Source organism: Schistosoma mansoni, chromosome 2 (genome assembly GCF_000237925.1).
Source record: "Schistosoma mansoni strain Puerto Rico chromosome 2, complete genome".
NCBI classification, from domain to species: Eukaryota; Metazoa; Platyhelminthes; class Trematoda; order Strigeidida; family Schistosomatidae; genus Schistosoma; species Schistosoma mansoni.
In genome coordinates, this window is record NC_031496.1 from 4,461,188 (window position 1) to 4,477,864 (window position 16,677).

The 16,677-nt window shown below is 33.9% G+C and overlaps 1 protein-coding gene across 1 annotated transcript in view; it reads left to right on the plus strand.

Moving 5' to 3' along the window:
* The window catches only part of Smp_142380 (hypothetical protein), a gene marked incomplete at both ends in the record, with an annotated part of 39,561 nt that extends 23,326 nt beyond the window's left edge, over window positions 1–16,235 (plus strand). The window contains 7 exons of the mRNA XM_018795403.1: window positions 1,688–1,744; window positions 3,848–4,267; window positions 5,103–5,435; window positions 10,167–10,473; window positions 11,895–12,212; window positions 14,268–14,522; window positions 15,943–16,235. Of these exons, the coding sequence (XP_018649719.1) occupies window positions 1,688–1,744; window positions 3,848–4,267; window positions 5,103–5,435; window positions 10,167–10,473; window positions 11,895–12,212; window positions 14,268–14,522; window positions 15,943–16,235 (1,983 nt within the window). The remainder of the gene's footprint in view (window positions 1–1,687; window positions 1,745–3,847; window positions 4,268–5,102; window positions 5,436–10,166; window positions 10,474–11,894; window positions 12,213–14,267; window positions 14,523–15,942) is intronic.
* Between the last annotated feature and the right edge of the window lie 442 nt (window positions 16,236–16,677).

A 16,677-nucleotide genomic window follows, 5' to 3' on the forward strand; every position in this document is an offset into this window, starting at 1 on the left:
TATATATATATATATATATATATATATATATACTATGAGCTTTATTTCTTTATAGGATATATGAAGAGAAAAATACACTAACCAATGTGGCAGCCTTCGAATTTAGTAGCAATCAATTTCATGCCATAGGTTGTAAACTTTTCATAAAAGCCCATGAATATGATTACCGTACGTAGTTAAGTAGTTGAGAGAAATGCAGGAAAAATTCCTTAGAATAGTTTTACACCGTTGAAAAAATATGTATTCTGGTAATTAGGAGAGAGAATCTTATTGAAGCGTAGACTGTTTCTTTACATCTATCCGATAAATAAAGTAAAAATGAATGGCTGATTACTGAGTGGAATTGTTGTTTTTGTAAAGCACGGATTATTGTCTCTTTATCTCTTTCCGTATTTGCATTTATTCGGATTTGACTGTGTTTTATTCTTAATCTTGTTATGTATCAATACTCCATTTCAATCATGAACCGACCTGGAAGCACTGGACGGTCGTTTTGTCCTAGAATGGGACTCCTCAAGATTTCAATCATTTCAATGAAATTTAGCGATCTCCACAACGTCGTACTGAAAATTGTCATGTGTTCACTGGTGACTAGCTTCGAAAGGTAATTCTCAGAGTTCTAGTGAGAAGCCGTGATCAGCGCAGTTCAACCGTGTGGGGTAGTCAGTTACTCACTAAAGACAATGGAGGATGACGGGGAAACACCATAGATTAGTTGAAGTTAGACATTAACACCGTTGGATCCCGGCTCAGTGGTCTAGAGGTTAAGCGTTACCTCGCGAGACCTAGAGTCCTGGGTTCAAGCCCTGTATGTGGGACTATGGATGCTCACTACTAAGTCCTATGGTAGGACGAAACGGCTATCCAGTGCTTTCAGGTTTTCAACTGTTGTTTAAAGTTGATCGGCTCATGGTTTCAATGAAATTTAATAATTTCCAAAACCCTATACTGAAAAACTTTAGTATTTGTTTTTTAGATTTGTTCGTATTAAGCTATAGATTATAGGTAGTGAAACGCAGGATGCACTTTTCGCCCTACTTAAGACCCGTTGACCGAGTGTATGTGTTATTTCCCAGAGCCGATGTGCACATTTAATCTTGTAACCAGTACTTCTCACTTGAAAGATCAGTACATTATCCAGTTGTTTAACGGGTTTTGATGTTTATGTCATTATCAGTAAGACTTTGAATTATCCTTTTGTTTATATTCGAGATTGAATTCAGGACAGAACGCTTTTTGTAGATTTAACTAATGGCCACAGTTTACATGTTTTAAAATGACAATGTCAAAATAGTCTACTAAAGATGCATAAATGATAAAACAAAAGCTGATCCAAATTCAGTCCTGAATGTCAACTACCAAATATTTCAAATCCTTACTAGTACTGAGATTATGTACATTACGTACTCTCTTTCCGTAAATATACCTGTTTCCACCGTGTTTTTGTTTTCTAGTCATGAATATTAACGTCAATGAAAACAAACTATCAACAAGTTAACAAACCAACTATACACATTCATACTCTTTATCTAGATGTTCACAAGAAATCTTGATGTTTTTTTAATTCTAGACTATTTGTGTATCATTTGTAAATAATTTTGAGTTTGTTCACATACATTCTTGTTTTGTTTACTTTCTACATGCATATATATACATAAATACAATCATCTTTTTTTAAACCTTATAGGAGAACAATCAATTGGATATTGTTTATCAATTATCTCAAGAAATTCAATCTTCAGCTGTGAGTTTACTACGTACTGATTTAATTAAATGTATCCCTTCTGATGACAATGGTTTGAATAATATCCCATCACTGTTTTCAAATGATCAACTTACCAGTCTATTAGAATATCTACGTTCACTTAGACAATGGGCAGCAACTATTCCAGATTTACTCATAAATAATAATAATAATCTTTCTATTGAGAATATTAATGATTGTCGAAAAGATGTATATAATTCATTGAAAAATCTTTTAGATTCATTATTTTTATGTTTATTTCAAGAGGATAAAATTGTTTCATTCTGGTGTTTTATTCCTATTCTTATTCAATCAAATATCATTCTATGTCTATCAATATGTATACAAGTGATAATTAATTTATTAAGTGAATCAACACTATCTATTAAAGTATTTGATATTTATTCATTATTTATTATACTACTATCTAATTGTCGTCCATTAATTTGTTTAACAGATTATGGTTTATCATTATGGGGTTATAATGATCATCATCAAATGAATCATAATCGTTTATCAAGTCATTATGCTTATTTATTATATTTATTATTATTACGTATTGAACAAAATGTTAATAATGATAAAATGCCTAAATTTATTCTTCAAAATTTATATGATAAATGTTTAAGAGATAAATATATTCTACATTATATCTTAGAACAATCATGTCAAACAATTGAACCCATTGATAATTCAATGAAAATAGACCATTTTCAATTATTATTAATACAATTAGCTACAAGTTTAAATAAATCTAATATACCATTACCATTGAATGGAATCATTACCAATATTGATATTGATTTTATTCATTTAATAATTGATATCACTGGATTAGCTTTATTGTTATTAAGTCAAGATGTAACAACTAATCAGTCGGAACTATCAACTGAACCACAAAGAATTTTACCTACCAGTATGAAATCATGTTTAGGTTATTGGATGTCATATCTAGCAATGTTTCATTCTTCTTCTTGCCTAATGAATGATACAATGAAAATATTGTTGAATGAATGCTCTAGATTATGTTCATTATGGATTAAAGAATTAATTGTTTGTTCTCCAGAAGAGGATGTAACTATTCAGGCTAATAATAATACAGTTTATCTGCTGGTAAATTAAATCAGTATATTATGTGTAAAATTAGTTAATTACACAGTTCATAACACTAAGTGGCTTTAGGTAAGCAGCTATTAGAGACTAGAAGGTATTAAATAGCCATTTCGTCCTAGTATAGGACTCTTCAACTGGGTTTTATGCATCAACAAACCCACTAGTAATAGGATCCAGGTAATTCTCGGAATTCTAGTGAATAGCTGTGATCAGTGAAGTTTTGCCATAACTGGTATGAAGTACTTACCAGTGAGATTGTAAGATAGCTGTGCGATATCATAAATTGATTGAGTTTAGAAATATGAATCATTGGACTCTTATTCAGTGGTCTTAAAGTTAAGCGCTCACCACAAGACCCAACGGTTTCGATTTCTTCTGGGGTGTTGGATGTACACTGTTGAGAAGTCCTGTACTATGACGAAATAGCTGTCAAGTATTTTCTGGTTTTCACCAGCTGTCTAAGGTCTATTTTTGATACAAACTACAAAATTCGACACTTCACACACCCCTCATACTAGCAGTATGTCGGTTAACCTTGTTACTACTGTATTTACCATGGGAACGTTAGAATTTGGAAATTTCGAGGTTCCAAACACCACTAATCAGAACTTTATAAATTCACTTATATGTAGTTGTATATATCTTAGTGTATGTAAACCAGAAGTGGACGAACGTATTTTATGAACTCAACAACTACCTTGATAACTAGATACACTCATTTATATAGATTTTTTTGGCACGTAATGATTAATCAATGAATATTGTAGATAATTTAAAATAAAGGGATGATGAAATAAATGTTTCACTGAATTGATAACATATCATTATAATTGATTGGGAGTAGTGTTTTAAAGAGGATAAAATTTTAGTATCGTAGTTTCTTATAAAGTTTTTATTACTTTAGTTCGCATATTTACTGGACATTGTACTAGTACAATTGACCTATACAGTTTCAATGTGTTTTTATATTTCTCATTTTTGTATTCACAGCATGTAAACTATCCTTATGCTCGATTACGTGGTTTGGTTCATATACTGGCTAGTATCACTTTTTCGAATTTGGATAATAGTAGTAACAGTAGTTTGATTACAAACGAGAGTATTACACCAAATTCAGAAGGTAATGATAATGATAAACAACCTGTTGACGTTCAATCATCATCATCCATACTATCACTTCATCAAAAAAGTAATGAACCATCAGAACAGAACATGCCAATCACACAAGAGTATGCTAATGAATTATTAAAAATTCTTTGCGGTATTTTAGTGATTACACATTATGCAACTCATAAATTTGAGGAATTTTATAATTTTCCTGATTCAATCGAAGATAATTTACCATTCAATAATGATCTAGTGAAAAACAAACATTTTACTGTTTATCCATCAAAATTAGCGAAGAAAATGGTATGACTTTTTTCTTTTTCTTTCGTTATTCTGTTGTTGCATTAATTATTTTAATTTGTACCTGTTTTAGTAGGACTAGAGCGAACTGACAGCCGTGGGCGATTCCAAGATTGACCTTGCTATTAAACAATCATATATTAGCCAGTTAAAATTTAGTTATTGTAAATAAACTATTGAATATCACAAAAAAGTGACAAAGTTAAGAACGATATAGTTTTAAAATGTTATGTTTAGGCTTTAGCATCATAACCCTATTACTATCTTTCTAACTCTAATAATCAGAATCCAGGTTGTGTAAACGACTAGCATTGCTTCAGCAATGTGTACTTGTGTTATTGTTAACCGTTCAATTGTAGTAACCATAATTCGTTTCAATTTGAGATTCTATTTTGTCTAAAGGTGCCACTCCTAATAGGTTAATATAGAATAGATGGAATGTGGCTATCAGTAGAATCTAAGACGTGCTTTTCGTCCTATTTGTAACTTGTCGGCTAGATGTACATGTATCCCAGAGTTGGTTACTAACCTTGTTGGGTTCGACCCCTAATGAGGTCGTAGATGCAAAACTCTGAGATACTCTGTACTGGGGCGAGATAACTGTTCAGTGCTTTTCGCTTGTGAGGTTCTGGCTTAGTGATTAGATCACTTGGCTATCAACTCGCATGGTACCAGGTCGAACCCTGTCCCACCTACTTTGATTTACCAACCGGATAGTATTGTTAGCCTTCTAGCAACTGAAGTGCGGCTTGAAACCGAGTACCTAGAATCTGCACTTGGTACGTGGATGAATCAACCAATTTGTTTTTCCTACAATGTTTCCCTTTTTTTAATTTAGGTGCTACTATCTACGAGATCACCCTTCTCATTAATTCAAGCTATTTGTTTTAAACAAGATGTGATTCGGTGCATAGTTGGATTGATTACACAATTTCCTCAACTATCACTTTCATTAGCCTTACACAAATTTGACGCAGATAATTACATGGTAGGCGATGATGATGTCAGCGAGAAATTAATCAATTCAACAACACCTACACCATCATTTTTATCTACCTTTGAAGTGATATTAGATGCTACAAATAGGGATCCATTCAATTCATTCTGTGTTGAATGGGCTATTCTCCTGATCCGGTTATTGGTAAAATCAAATCAACCACACAGTTCACAAGTGATGTCCATTTTGTCTTCAAAATTGAATGGATTAAATATATTAAATGATTGAACATCGAACAATTGAATATGAGCAGAATGATGACCAATAGATACTTTTTGTTTTGTTATTGCACAGTGTGATTTATGTAGTTGTATATACGTATCACATAAAATAAATGAAGTTTAATGAGTAAAAGCATATTTTCTGTTTCTTTTTCATGGATATCTAACGCTTGTTCAGCAATTGCCTAGATATTATGAAACTCAATTACGAATTTATTTATTCAAGATTGAACTTTACTGTTTGTATGAGAGTTTGTGAAATAATACTATACTGTCTAGACCTAAGTAGATGTTATGGAGTTTGAACCTGAGACCTGCTGGGTGAAAGTGAGACGTCCCCTAACTACAAAGCGATCATTACATCATAATGTGCATGTCATAAGACTTAGTGATTTATACATTTTGTTTACCTGATAGTTATCAAATGGCTTTGTAATGTTGGAAAATAAACACTGAGACTATTTTAAGAGCAAATCGACGTTATTTACTCAGTTTTTTGATCCTTATCTGATATTAGTTGAATAACTGTTGAAACCCAATTATAACAGATCATTTATTTTGTCCTAATATAAGAATTCTCATTCCCAACCGTTGCTGTTACCCTGACATGGTGGTCGGGCTTGCCTATCGTGATGAACAAATCGAGCTATACTGGCTGCACTAATCATTCCTCAAAGTCCTACTATGCCAGGCAGGTCGGTTGAAGAGCGGTAAGACTAAAAGCAGCAAACCCAAGGTCATAAAGGCGAAGTCGTATGGCTGACTGTACAGAGGTGTGACAGCAGTAGGCTGTTTCATTCAGACAACCAGCATAACAGCGATGCTGCCCTCCCACAAGGATGGGTAGGGTTGGAAAAGATCGACCGTAAAAATGCATACCTCGCCTTATCCTACGGATTTCCGTCTCCGGCGGTAAGGTTCCAACAGTTATGGAGCTAACACGAAATCTACTCATAAAATGGTCGTGTGTGACCGACCTCAAGCAGTTGTTCCTTGGAAATTGCGGTCACGCTCTCAGGCCACTAAGACCACCTCTAATTCAATTTCCTTTTCAGGTACCTCTAGAAAAACCCTTCCACGGTGTGGGCAACCGAGAAGTGATAACCGCCCTCACACCTCTAGCAGCACTCAAGATCACTGTATTCATAATCAATCTCCCTCTTCAATTACTATTATTTTTCGTACGTCGACTTTCAACACTAAACTTCCTCTTTTGGCTTCTTCCTCAAGTGTCCCCATAACCAACGATTCTAGTGCGCGAAACATTGTCCCAGGTCTACTGAAACTTCGCTCCAAACTACACATTGAAGCCTTCAACGTACTGATAGATTCTCGTAAATTCATCCCATCAGGCTGTGAACACGATGAAGAGCGAAAACGAATCAGATCTAGGTTAACCAAAAGTCCTCGGAACGACCGTGAATGGTGGTGGGTAATGAAAGCAAAAGAGATGGAAAAGGCAGCGGCTGTAGGTAACGCCAGTCAGCTTTTCAAATTAATAAAAGAAACCGGAATTAAGAAGTCAAGTGTAAGCGAGATAATTTCAGCAAAAAACGACACTCTTATCTGCTCTCAGTCCAGACTTTTAGAACGATGGACGGAACACTTTAAGAGGCGATTCAGCTGGCCTTCAGCTACTCTACAACAACCCACCATTCGCAGACAGTCTGAATGGGACATTGAAGTAGGTCCCCCGACTCTAGTTGAAGTTCAAAAGGCTATAGCTAATCTGAAACGAGGAAGAGCAGCTGGTCCAGATAGGTTGGCTCCGGATGTCTTTAAATATGGTGGTCCACTTTTAGCGATTAGGTTGACTAATATTTTAGCTAAAATCTGGGAGTTGGATGTAATCCTATCCGATTGATCACAATCACTGATTGTTCCAATATATAAGGGGCCAAAATCATTGTGTGATAACCATAGATGGATCACTTTGACTAATATAGCATCTAAAATATTTGCCTCAATAATTATCGGACGCCTAATTAAGACTCGTAAACTGCAAACACGAGAAAAACAAACTGGCTTGAAACGTGGTTGTGGCTGCATCGACCACATACTCACTATTCGTCAGGTTTTAGAGCACAGACATGCTTATCGGCGTCCGACAACGATAGTTTTTCTTGACTTAAAAGCAGCATTTGACTCTATAGACCGAGAGGCTCTGTGGCAGTGTCTGTCATTGAAAGGTGTACCTCAGAAGTACATAAACCTTGTGGTGAAGGCTCTTTATCCGAATACTACCAGTCGAATCAGAGCTTATGACGAACTATCATCTGATTTCGCAACCTCAAATGGTGTCTGACAAAACTGTCCAGTATCTTCATTTTTGTCTAATTTCACCGTAGACCTACTGCTGGAAATAACGTTCCGGTCGTCTGAATTCTCGTGAATCGGTCTCCTATCAGGATGTCCACTTATTAACTTAGAATACACAGATGACAAAGTCCCATTTGGTGAAGACGCTGATGAAATGTAGAGTCTTTTGGTAGCACTGATCAACAATGCCAGAATGTTTGGGATGCGTCATTCACACTGTAGATTGAAATTGTTGCTTCAGGATTGGCCTGCGTCAACACCTGAAGTAAGAATAGGGAGTGAAGTTGTCGCACTCGTCGACAACTTCATTCATCTTGGGAGTCTGATTAACACTAATGGGTTGGTTTCTGACGAAGTCTCTGAATGAGTTCGAAACGCTCGTTTGGCTTTTGTCAACTTACGTCACCTATGGATAAGACGAGATATGCGTCTACCAATTAAGGGACGAGTATACTGCTCAGCAGTTCGCTCTGATTTACTTTACGGCTGGGAAACGTGACCATTAAGAATAGAAGATACTCGTGAATTACTAGTATTTGACCACAGATATCTTAGAAATGTTGCTCGCATCTACTGTGATCACCGGGTAAGTAATAGTGAGGTTAGATGCAGGGTATTAGGCAGTGATGGTAAATCAGTTGATGAGGTTATGAATCTTCATCAACTGAGATAGTTGGGCCACATGTTACGTATGTCTGAACACCGATTACCAAGACGCGCAATGCCGACTAGTATTGGCGATGGTTGGAAGAGAGCTAGGGGTGGCCAAACCAGAACATGGCATCAGTGCTTGAATTTACTAACTTGTAGTCTGAGCCATTTTGGTAGATGTAGACTAGTTGGTTGGGTTCCGCATGAATATCGTAACCAATAGTTGGAGACTGTGTGTGATATGACTCAGAATCGATCATAATGGTGTAGGGGTATACACTTTCTGTCTTTCCTTAAACTATGAGATTAAAATTGCTTCATATCTTTCATCCTGTATTATATCCTTATGAACAATCTTTCTTTTATATATTACCACCACTAAATTAACTACTTCTATAAACTTGCTGTTCATCTTGTTGCGATAATGAGGTGTTGTGTCAACTTGAACCGATGCATATATTTGCCTGGTCCCACGTTGTAGCTGACTGACTAACTGACTGAAGAATCCTCAATAATTCGCATGCACACACACGATCCAAAGTAGGGAGTAGAACTGAGGATATTTAAATTTAGAAGCTTTAAATATTATTGTTAAGGAACCTTAAATGGTCTTCATATATCTATTTTACTTTATGATACTAAGCAATCTTTATGGAATATTATCATTAGTCGCTTAATATTTTTACTGTTTTAATATCTGTCACTATGAAACTGACAGTTTTCCAAAATGAGAATATAAGACAAGGAACATCGGACCCCTTAAAATTACTAGTATGAAACTAGATTTCGTAAAATATCGTACAGATTGTCTTAAATCATCTAACTGATAATCTGCATAGTGATCAGTTGTTTTTTGTTTCCAAGAAAGTTAAAAGGAATGAATCAATTGAAAGTGTTGTGTGTGTGCTCATTCAGTTAATATGTGAGAAAATATCTATTCGTCTTGTTTTTTCTTTGCTTGTAGTCACTGTGACTCATAAATACCTCTTTTTTCTTCGCTCGATCGGTTCAGTAATGATAGGCAAAACAAACCTCTGTAGTCTTTTGTGACACTTTAAAGATTTCTCAAGACTTTCATGAAATCCTGATAGGTGTTTGTGATAAGAAAGCAATTTTTTCAGGTGTATCAAGTATTACAGCGTCTTATAGGTTGCTAGAGTAATGCAAAGCTAGGATAGTTGTTGGTTTTTTTCTTTGATGGGAACATTGAAAGTATACGGTAGTCTATACTTTTTAATTACCAATTTTTACCATTAAAGGGGGTTCTCATAAAACATGAGACGATGAAGGAATCAGAGAATCTAACTTTTAAAAAAGTCCATATATTTGAATAATAAAAATAGCGATAGGACTAGTGTATTATCACAAATGTGTAGTTTTTTGTTAAGATCATATGACTTTGTAAAGTGTAATTTTTCACATATATAGTAGACATTATGCATTTAACGGGTATGATATAATAATGTATAATGATTGTTTGTTCTTTTACAGAACAAGAAGAAAACATACTTCATATAATCATCACAATATGCACTATAGACAATGTTGTACATTCATTTCGAAAATATTCCTGAATCATAATTTTAAAACACTAATTTTTCATCGTAATCAAAATGTTTTCTTTTGCCAAATCATTAATAATAATAATCGATTTTGCAGTTCATTGACATCAACTATTCAAGTAAATCATTCTTTGTCGACAATTTCATCACAGGAAGAATTATTTCCAACATGGATTACTAGTAAATATCTACCGAATGATTGGTTACAAAAAGAATTTTCCGATCCATTTGCATTAAATAATTTCAAAAATCTGATTGTATTATGTCAAAATGAATCAAAACTGGGTCGTTGGCGTACAATAAAATCATTATGTTCTAAAGATGATGATGAAACAAATGATCCAGAATCATTATTGGACAGTTTATTCTTGAATGTCTATCAAAAAGAATTAAATATCGATGCTAGAACTGGTATTCAAATGATACACAATGTGTGTAAATACAGGTTCAGTGAGCAAAGTGAGTGAAATATTCTTACTGATATCATTACAGTTATTCAAATAATTTCTTGTGCTTTTCTTCTTCTATGTTATCTGTTCGTTCTTTATTCTATCATATCTGGTACTTTGATATTGTAGTCGGATTTTCCTATCGTGACGACTCAATCAATCTGCATTGGTTGGAACATTTGTTTCCTGAGGCTATACCATTCCGGGAAGGTCAGTTCGATAATGATAAGACCCGAAATAGAAAATCTAAAGTCAGAGGGAGAGATATTACAGCCGAATGAATTAATAGGCTTTAAGAAACACATATGTTTATGTAAGGAAGTGGATGAATCATCGGGAGATTTAAGCAACTAGTATTTAAGTTAGTAAGAGAAATACGCATGTAGGTCGTGACACGTGGTCAACATACATGATCATACGAAGATATAGACAAATTGTTACTGTTATATAATTTAACTAGTTTGGGATATTTGTAGATTCATATAATTCATTGTGGGGATTAATGGGCGCAACGAAATTTACAAACATGGAATGAGAATTCATATTATTACTATTAATGGCTTTATTCAATATTATAATATTTTATTAGTGTCTTAGTTAGTTTGAAGGATTGCCGTTTCTTCAATCCTCGTTCTGTTATATCTGTTAGTATCACTATTTCACTCATACAAACAATACTACTTAAAGTTGAGTACACATAGTTGAACTCAGTAAAAATGAATCAGATTTAAATATGAAATTAAAATATTTATTATCATTTTCTTTACGTGATAGTTTGGAGATCATCTATTTTTAAATTTCATATCACTAGTTCATCTTACTTTGATAACCACTGAAAAACTGGAAGGACTATATATCTATTTAGTCCCACTTCTGGACTGTTCAACAGTGCACATCGACAATCCAACTACAGATTAAATCAATAACCTTCAAGCTTCTTGGCAAGCTTGAGGTATTTCTGAATTTTAGTGAGAAGCCGAGACTAGTTTAGTTCCATCATGTTATGCATTATACAAGTGTCACCACCAACATTGGATAATAATCCCTGTAATACCATTAGTAGGTTAAAGTTAAGAATTTAAACCAGTGGATGCTAACTCAGTGATCTGAAGGTTAAACGCTCATGCGGTGGCCTAAATATCTTTGCTTAGATCCTTTTTCTTGTCCGGGATATGAAATACTGAAGTTTCTTACTAGTACGAAGCAAGCTGTTCAGTGTTTCTTGGTTCTCATTGGTTGCTTAACCAATCAATTTCACTGCGTGATGTTATACTTCAAATCGGTTATGATGTTGTATAATTTTGTGTTTGGGATATTTTCCAAATGTTTGTTCTTATTTTGCTTTTAGAGTTATTTTTGTCAAATGTAATCGAGTATAGATAAAATATTATTTATTTTCCCTCTACCATTATACTTTTTTTCACACTTTAGATGTATCCTCACAATATAACCAACATTTTGATCCACTACATATTCGTTTAGACATGCTTAACTGTGATATAATTCTTAGTAAATTGTACGATCCATTATATAATATTGGTGTGAAACATGTAAATAAGCTTATTGGACGGTGTCCAGATCTTCCATTATCTACTATGATTTGTTCCATTGATATGCCAGATTCAAATTACAACGAAAGTAACAAGAATACGTCATTATTTCAAAAAACTATTCTACAACAATCATTGGAAGTACTAATGCATTATCTTATACATAAAGATGTTGTAAATGTTGTTCAGCGTTTTCCAAGTAAGAATTTTAATAAACAATGTTGTTGTTTTGATGTATTCGGTATGCGGCTATTAAAGTGATCCTGGAAGCCCATCTCGTCTTAGTTAAGACTCGCTATATGGATGTATTTCTCACGTTCCAGTGTTGATGTTCATACCCGGACCCGAAAACCAATTCAAACGCCCAACATATTATCCACTGAACTACTGATTTCAGCTGGCATGTCATATATGGGATGTGAATTTTGTTTTTGGGTTTCACTGCTAGTCGCATACCAAATATACTGAAGCTTATGAAATAACGCTATGTTAAGGCAATCCAGTTAGAGTACAGATATTGCGATAAAAATGACCAATTGTAGTCCTTAATACCAACAACGAAAAATCGCAAACTTCCTAATAATGCTTGTTTGATTTTTTAGATGGGGAATTTTTTTAAGAAATCACTTTAATCAAAAGTTACTTTTCATGATAAATTGATATCTAGTGGCGAACTGTTCAAAGTCCTTTCAGACTGAAAGATCTCAGAAATACGCGCCTATTATCCTCTACAAATAAATAGAGTTCCGAACCCCATTTAGCCTTGTTTCTATACCTAACCTATATAAACAATATTAATGATGAGCAAGAATGGATAAAGACTAACAGCGGGATCCAGAAGCGCGTTTCGTCCTGTTTTGGACTCGTCAGCTGAATGCACATGCATCTCAGATTTGATGTTCACTCACGGACTCCAACCCAGCACCGTTCATCAACCCTGAAATGCAGATATATCCAGCTGATGAGTCCTGGATAGGACGAAACCCGTGTCCTGGATTCCACTGATAGCCACCACCCATCCAAGCTTATAATGCTTGTGACTTGAGGCAATATTGAGGCAATCCTCACAGGATTCTCATATGCTAATAACAGACTGATCAATTGCAGTCCCAAATATTGATGGGAAGGTTCAAACAAACAATACAAAATTGAGTAATGATAATGATAATAATCCATTATCTCAAATCATTTTTGTAGTAGTGTAGTATTTTTAGTTATGACTGTTGTAGTTAACAAAGATTGTGTTATTTATTTATTTATTACCAAAAAAGTGAATACTGTAGAGTCCCCAGTTTTCCAATACTATATAATTCATTGAACAATTGATAGTTAGTTTTTCATATTCTAGTTTTATTTCATCCAATTATTTCAGAAAGTCACTCGTAATTAACACAGTACTGTTTCGTCTCATGACATTCGATTCAGGTACACACCCTTCCTATACGTTCACCCGACCAATGATGCACGTGAGACGACTGAAGAATAACTAGGAATTTGTAGTCGGTGAAATTCAATAATTAGATATACAAATTACTGATACTTATGAATTCGATCTAACCTCCTAACAAGGAAACGCAAGCCGATACCTTTGCTAGATATATGATCGGTTTTCTCCAGGAGTGTTTACTTTATAATTTTCCCGTACGGCTTGACACTGAAATGATAAATGAGTACAGGCAAGTGATATATTTGGATACTCTTGGTCGTTAAAGGTACGACTAAGAATTTTCATCCTCAGGCCGCATATAAACACAACTAGAGGAAGTTAAATAGATCGACATCCACAGAGTTGGGATAAAATGATAGTACCAGTGATAGTGTAAAGAACGTCTAAGCCTAGAGTATGTAGGACTCAAAAATAAAAAAGAATGAAATTAAAGCGTAAAATTTATATGACATTGCATTGAAATCCAAGCTTTGTAATTGAAGGCAAGTGCTTCACTAAGATTTGTGTAGCATAACCATATTACTGATGAGTAGTTACTTTCTGTCGTTCAGTTTTTTGCATCCTATTACTCAACTGTGAAACAATCATTCTCTTATTACTTGTAATAAATGTTCGAAGACGTTATTCTCTCTTTAATCGACGTTGTTCACAGTACTTTGATGAATCTGACACGCAGTGTTATCGATTTTATCCTTTTTTACTCAATGTTTTCATTTGTTAATACTAATTACCACGTATATATTAAAATTGGTTATCCTCATTTCTCATCATCTCACATTGTACTTGTTTTCTTCGCTTAACCATAAGGTGTCTTACTTCGTGGAAGATCGGAACTAGTCGATATTTGTGAATTTTGTATCAATGATATGAGTTTAGAATCGTGTGATTATGTAAATGCATTGTCTTCACCAACACATAAACATTCATTACGTCATTCAACTGGTCTATGTATAAGTAAATGTCCGATTTGGGAGTTATCATTCGATCATGTTCGTGCAAGATATATATTTTTACGTTTAGTCGGTTGCTGGCCATTAGCCAGAACGTCACTTGAAAAAACTAGTAAGTTGAGAGTAGAATATTTTCTTTTCCTGTAAAACCTAATTTTCTCTATTTTTCACACATGCAGATTTAGCTTGTTTTTTTAGTTGGAGGTATTCGGACATATTGACTGATGTTCGAACGCCACAGGAAGCATAAGTGCTAAATGGCACAAAACGTAGGCCAATGTAGTTTTCTTGCCAATTATCTCTAACCACCTTACATCTCAACTTAGTTGATTCGATGTCAAGTCACTTGGATCATTTTGAGGATTATAATTTGATCGACAGAATTCATTCAGCTTTAAGAGCTATAAAACTGTGAAAATGTTCACTATTCGTTGACAAATAAATTCTAAACATGAGAAATGTTTAAAAAAAAATGAAAATTTCAGCTTATTCCAATTAATCCTAGTATCATTATTATTACTACTACTGCCATTATAGTACTTACTGAAATTTCAATGATTTCAATCTGAATGCAATTTTCTTAATAAAGATAGCGTATGTCTGAAGATTACGAAAATTATTAATTTCACCGTTAACTGTATAATGTATAAATTGTTTCATTTCTCAACGTATCGTGTTGATAGGTGAGCATAACTGTCAATTAATCTCTGTAGTACTAAACAAATGTATTAATATAATAAGTTTTTAAAATTTGTTCACTCTGACTTTAGATGGATAACTGTTGAAAGTCAGAAAGAATGAAAAGTGTTTGCGTCTTAATCTGAGACTCTTTCATAATGAACACGTTCATTATACCGCTAGATATCGATCTCGAGAAGTTTAATGTCTTGCAGATAAAATGTGGTACTTACACAAACAAGGATACTATCATCGTGTTATTGAAGCATTGACTGTTTTCCTGTACCATTACAGTGTGCTTGTAATAATCTGTTACTGAATAATAATCGATGTCGTGCTTTATAACTCTTATTGCAGATCGATTTCTAATGATCAAGTTCTCAATGTATCGTCATATTGTTTAAGTTAATCAACATTCGCTCACATCTTGTTTAATCATAGATTTTTGTAGTTTAACATTACAATCTAGCTGACTTGGTTAGATAACCACTAAAAACTAATAATCACTATAAAGATGTTTCGTCTTAGTATTGGACTCCTCAGCAGTGTCCCTCCACAATCCTACCGAGAACTGAACTCAAGATTTTCAAGTCTGGAGGTGACCGCTTAAACTTTGGAAGACTGAGTTGACTTCCAACGGTTTGCACTTTTAACTTCAGTCGATTTGTGATATTTTAGAACTTTGAGATTGGCCTCCTTACACTGATTCCTAATGAGGACATATAGATGTGCACTACTGAAGAGTTTCATATCATGATGAAATGACTGTCCATTTTTTTCCACTTTGTAGTGGTTGTTTAACTAAGGTCATTTTAAAATGCGAACTACTATATTTATATATTTTTCTGTTACAGTTAATGTTGATCAACAATTGGCAGATTTACTGAAATCAACTCCAGGACAGTTTACTCAATGGTTAAATAATAATCTATTGAATTCTTCTTCATCTAAATCGAAAACAAATGATAAAAAAGTTGAAAAATATACTGTACCTAATAATATTTTATTCACTAAATCAGATATACAACTTTATGAAGAAATCTATTCACATTTAATAACAAATAGTGATAACATTGATGATAGTGGTGATGTTAATGATGATAAAAGTTTGAAGATGGTATCAAATTATGACACGTCAGAACTATAATTGATTGACTGCTCTCCAGTTCAGTTTATATATATTTATATATATATATATACGTACCACCCAGTTGTATTGATATTTGTTACTGATATAATGTATGTATAGGAATGTTTCTTTCTCTAAATATTCATCATCTATGTATACGTTTATTTTCTTCATTTTTAATAACTGTTCAAAGCAAACTCTTTATTAAAATCAGCATAATCTTTTACTCACGGATACAAATGAACCATATCACCATTAGACATCGTGGAAGATGCTCAATAGAAGACATCCATTTATTCTAAAGCGTATATTTAAATCGTGTTCCAATGTAAGGGCGCGTTTGTCTACATCTTACTGAACAAAAAAAACCCCAAGAGAAAGGTCCATTTAAGTCCAGCTTACTGATGAAAACTTCAAGAATGTATTTCAGGAATAACCAGAAGAACATTTAATTGATCAT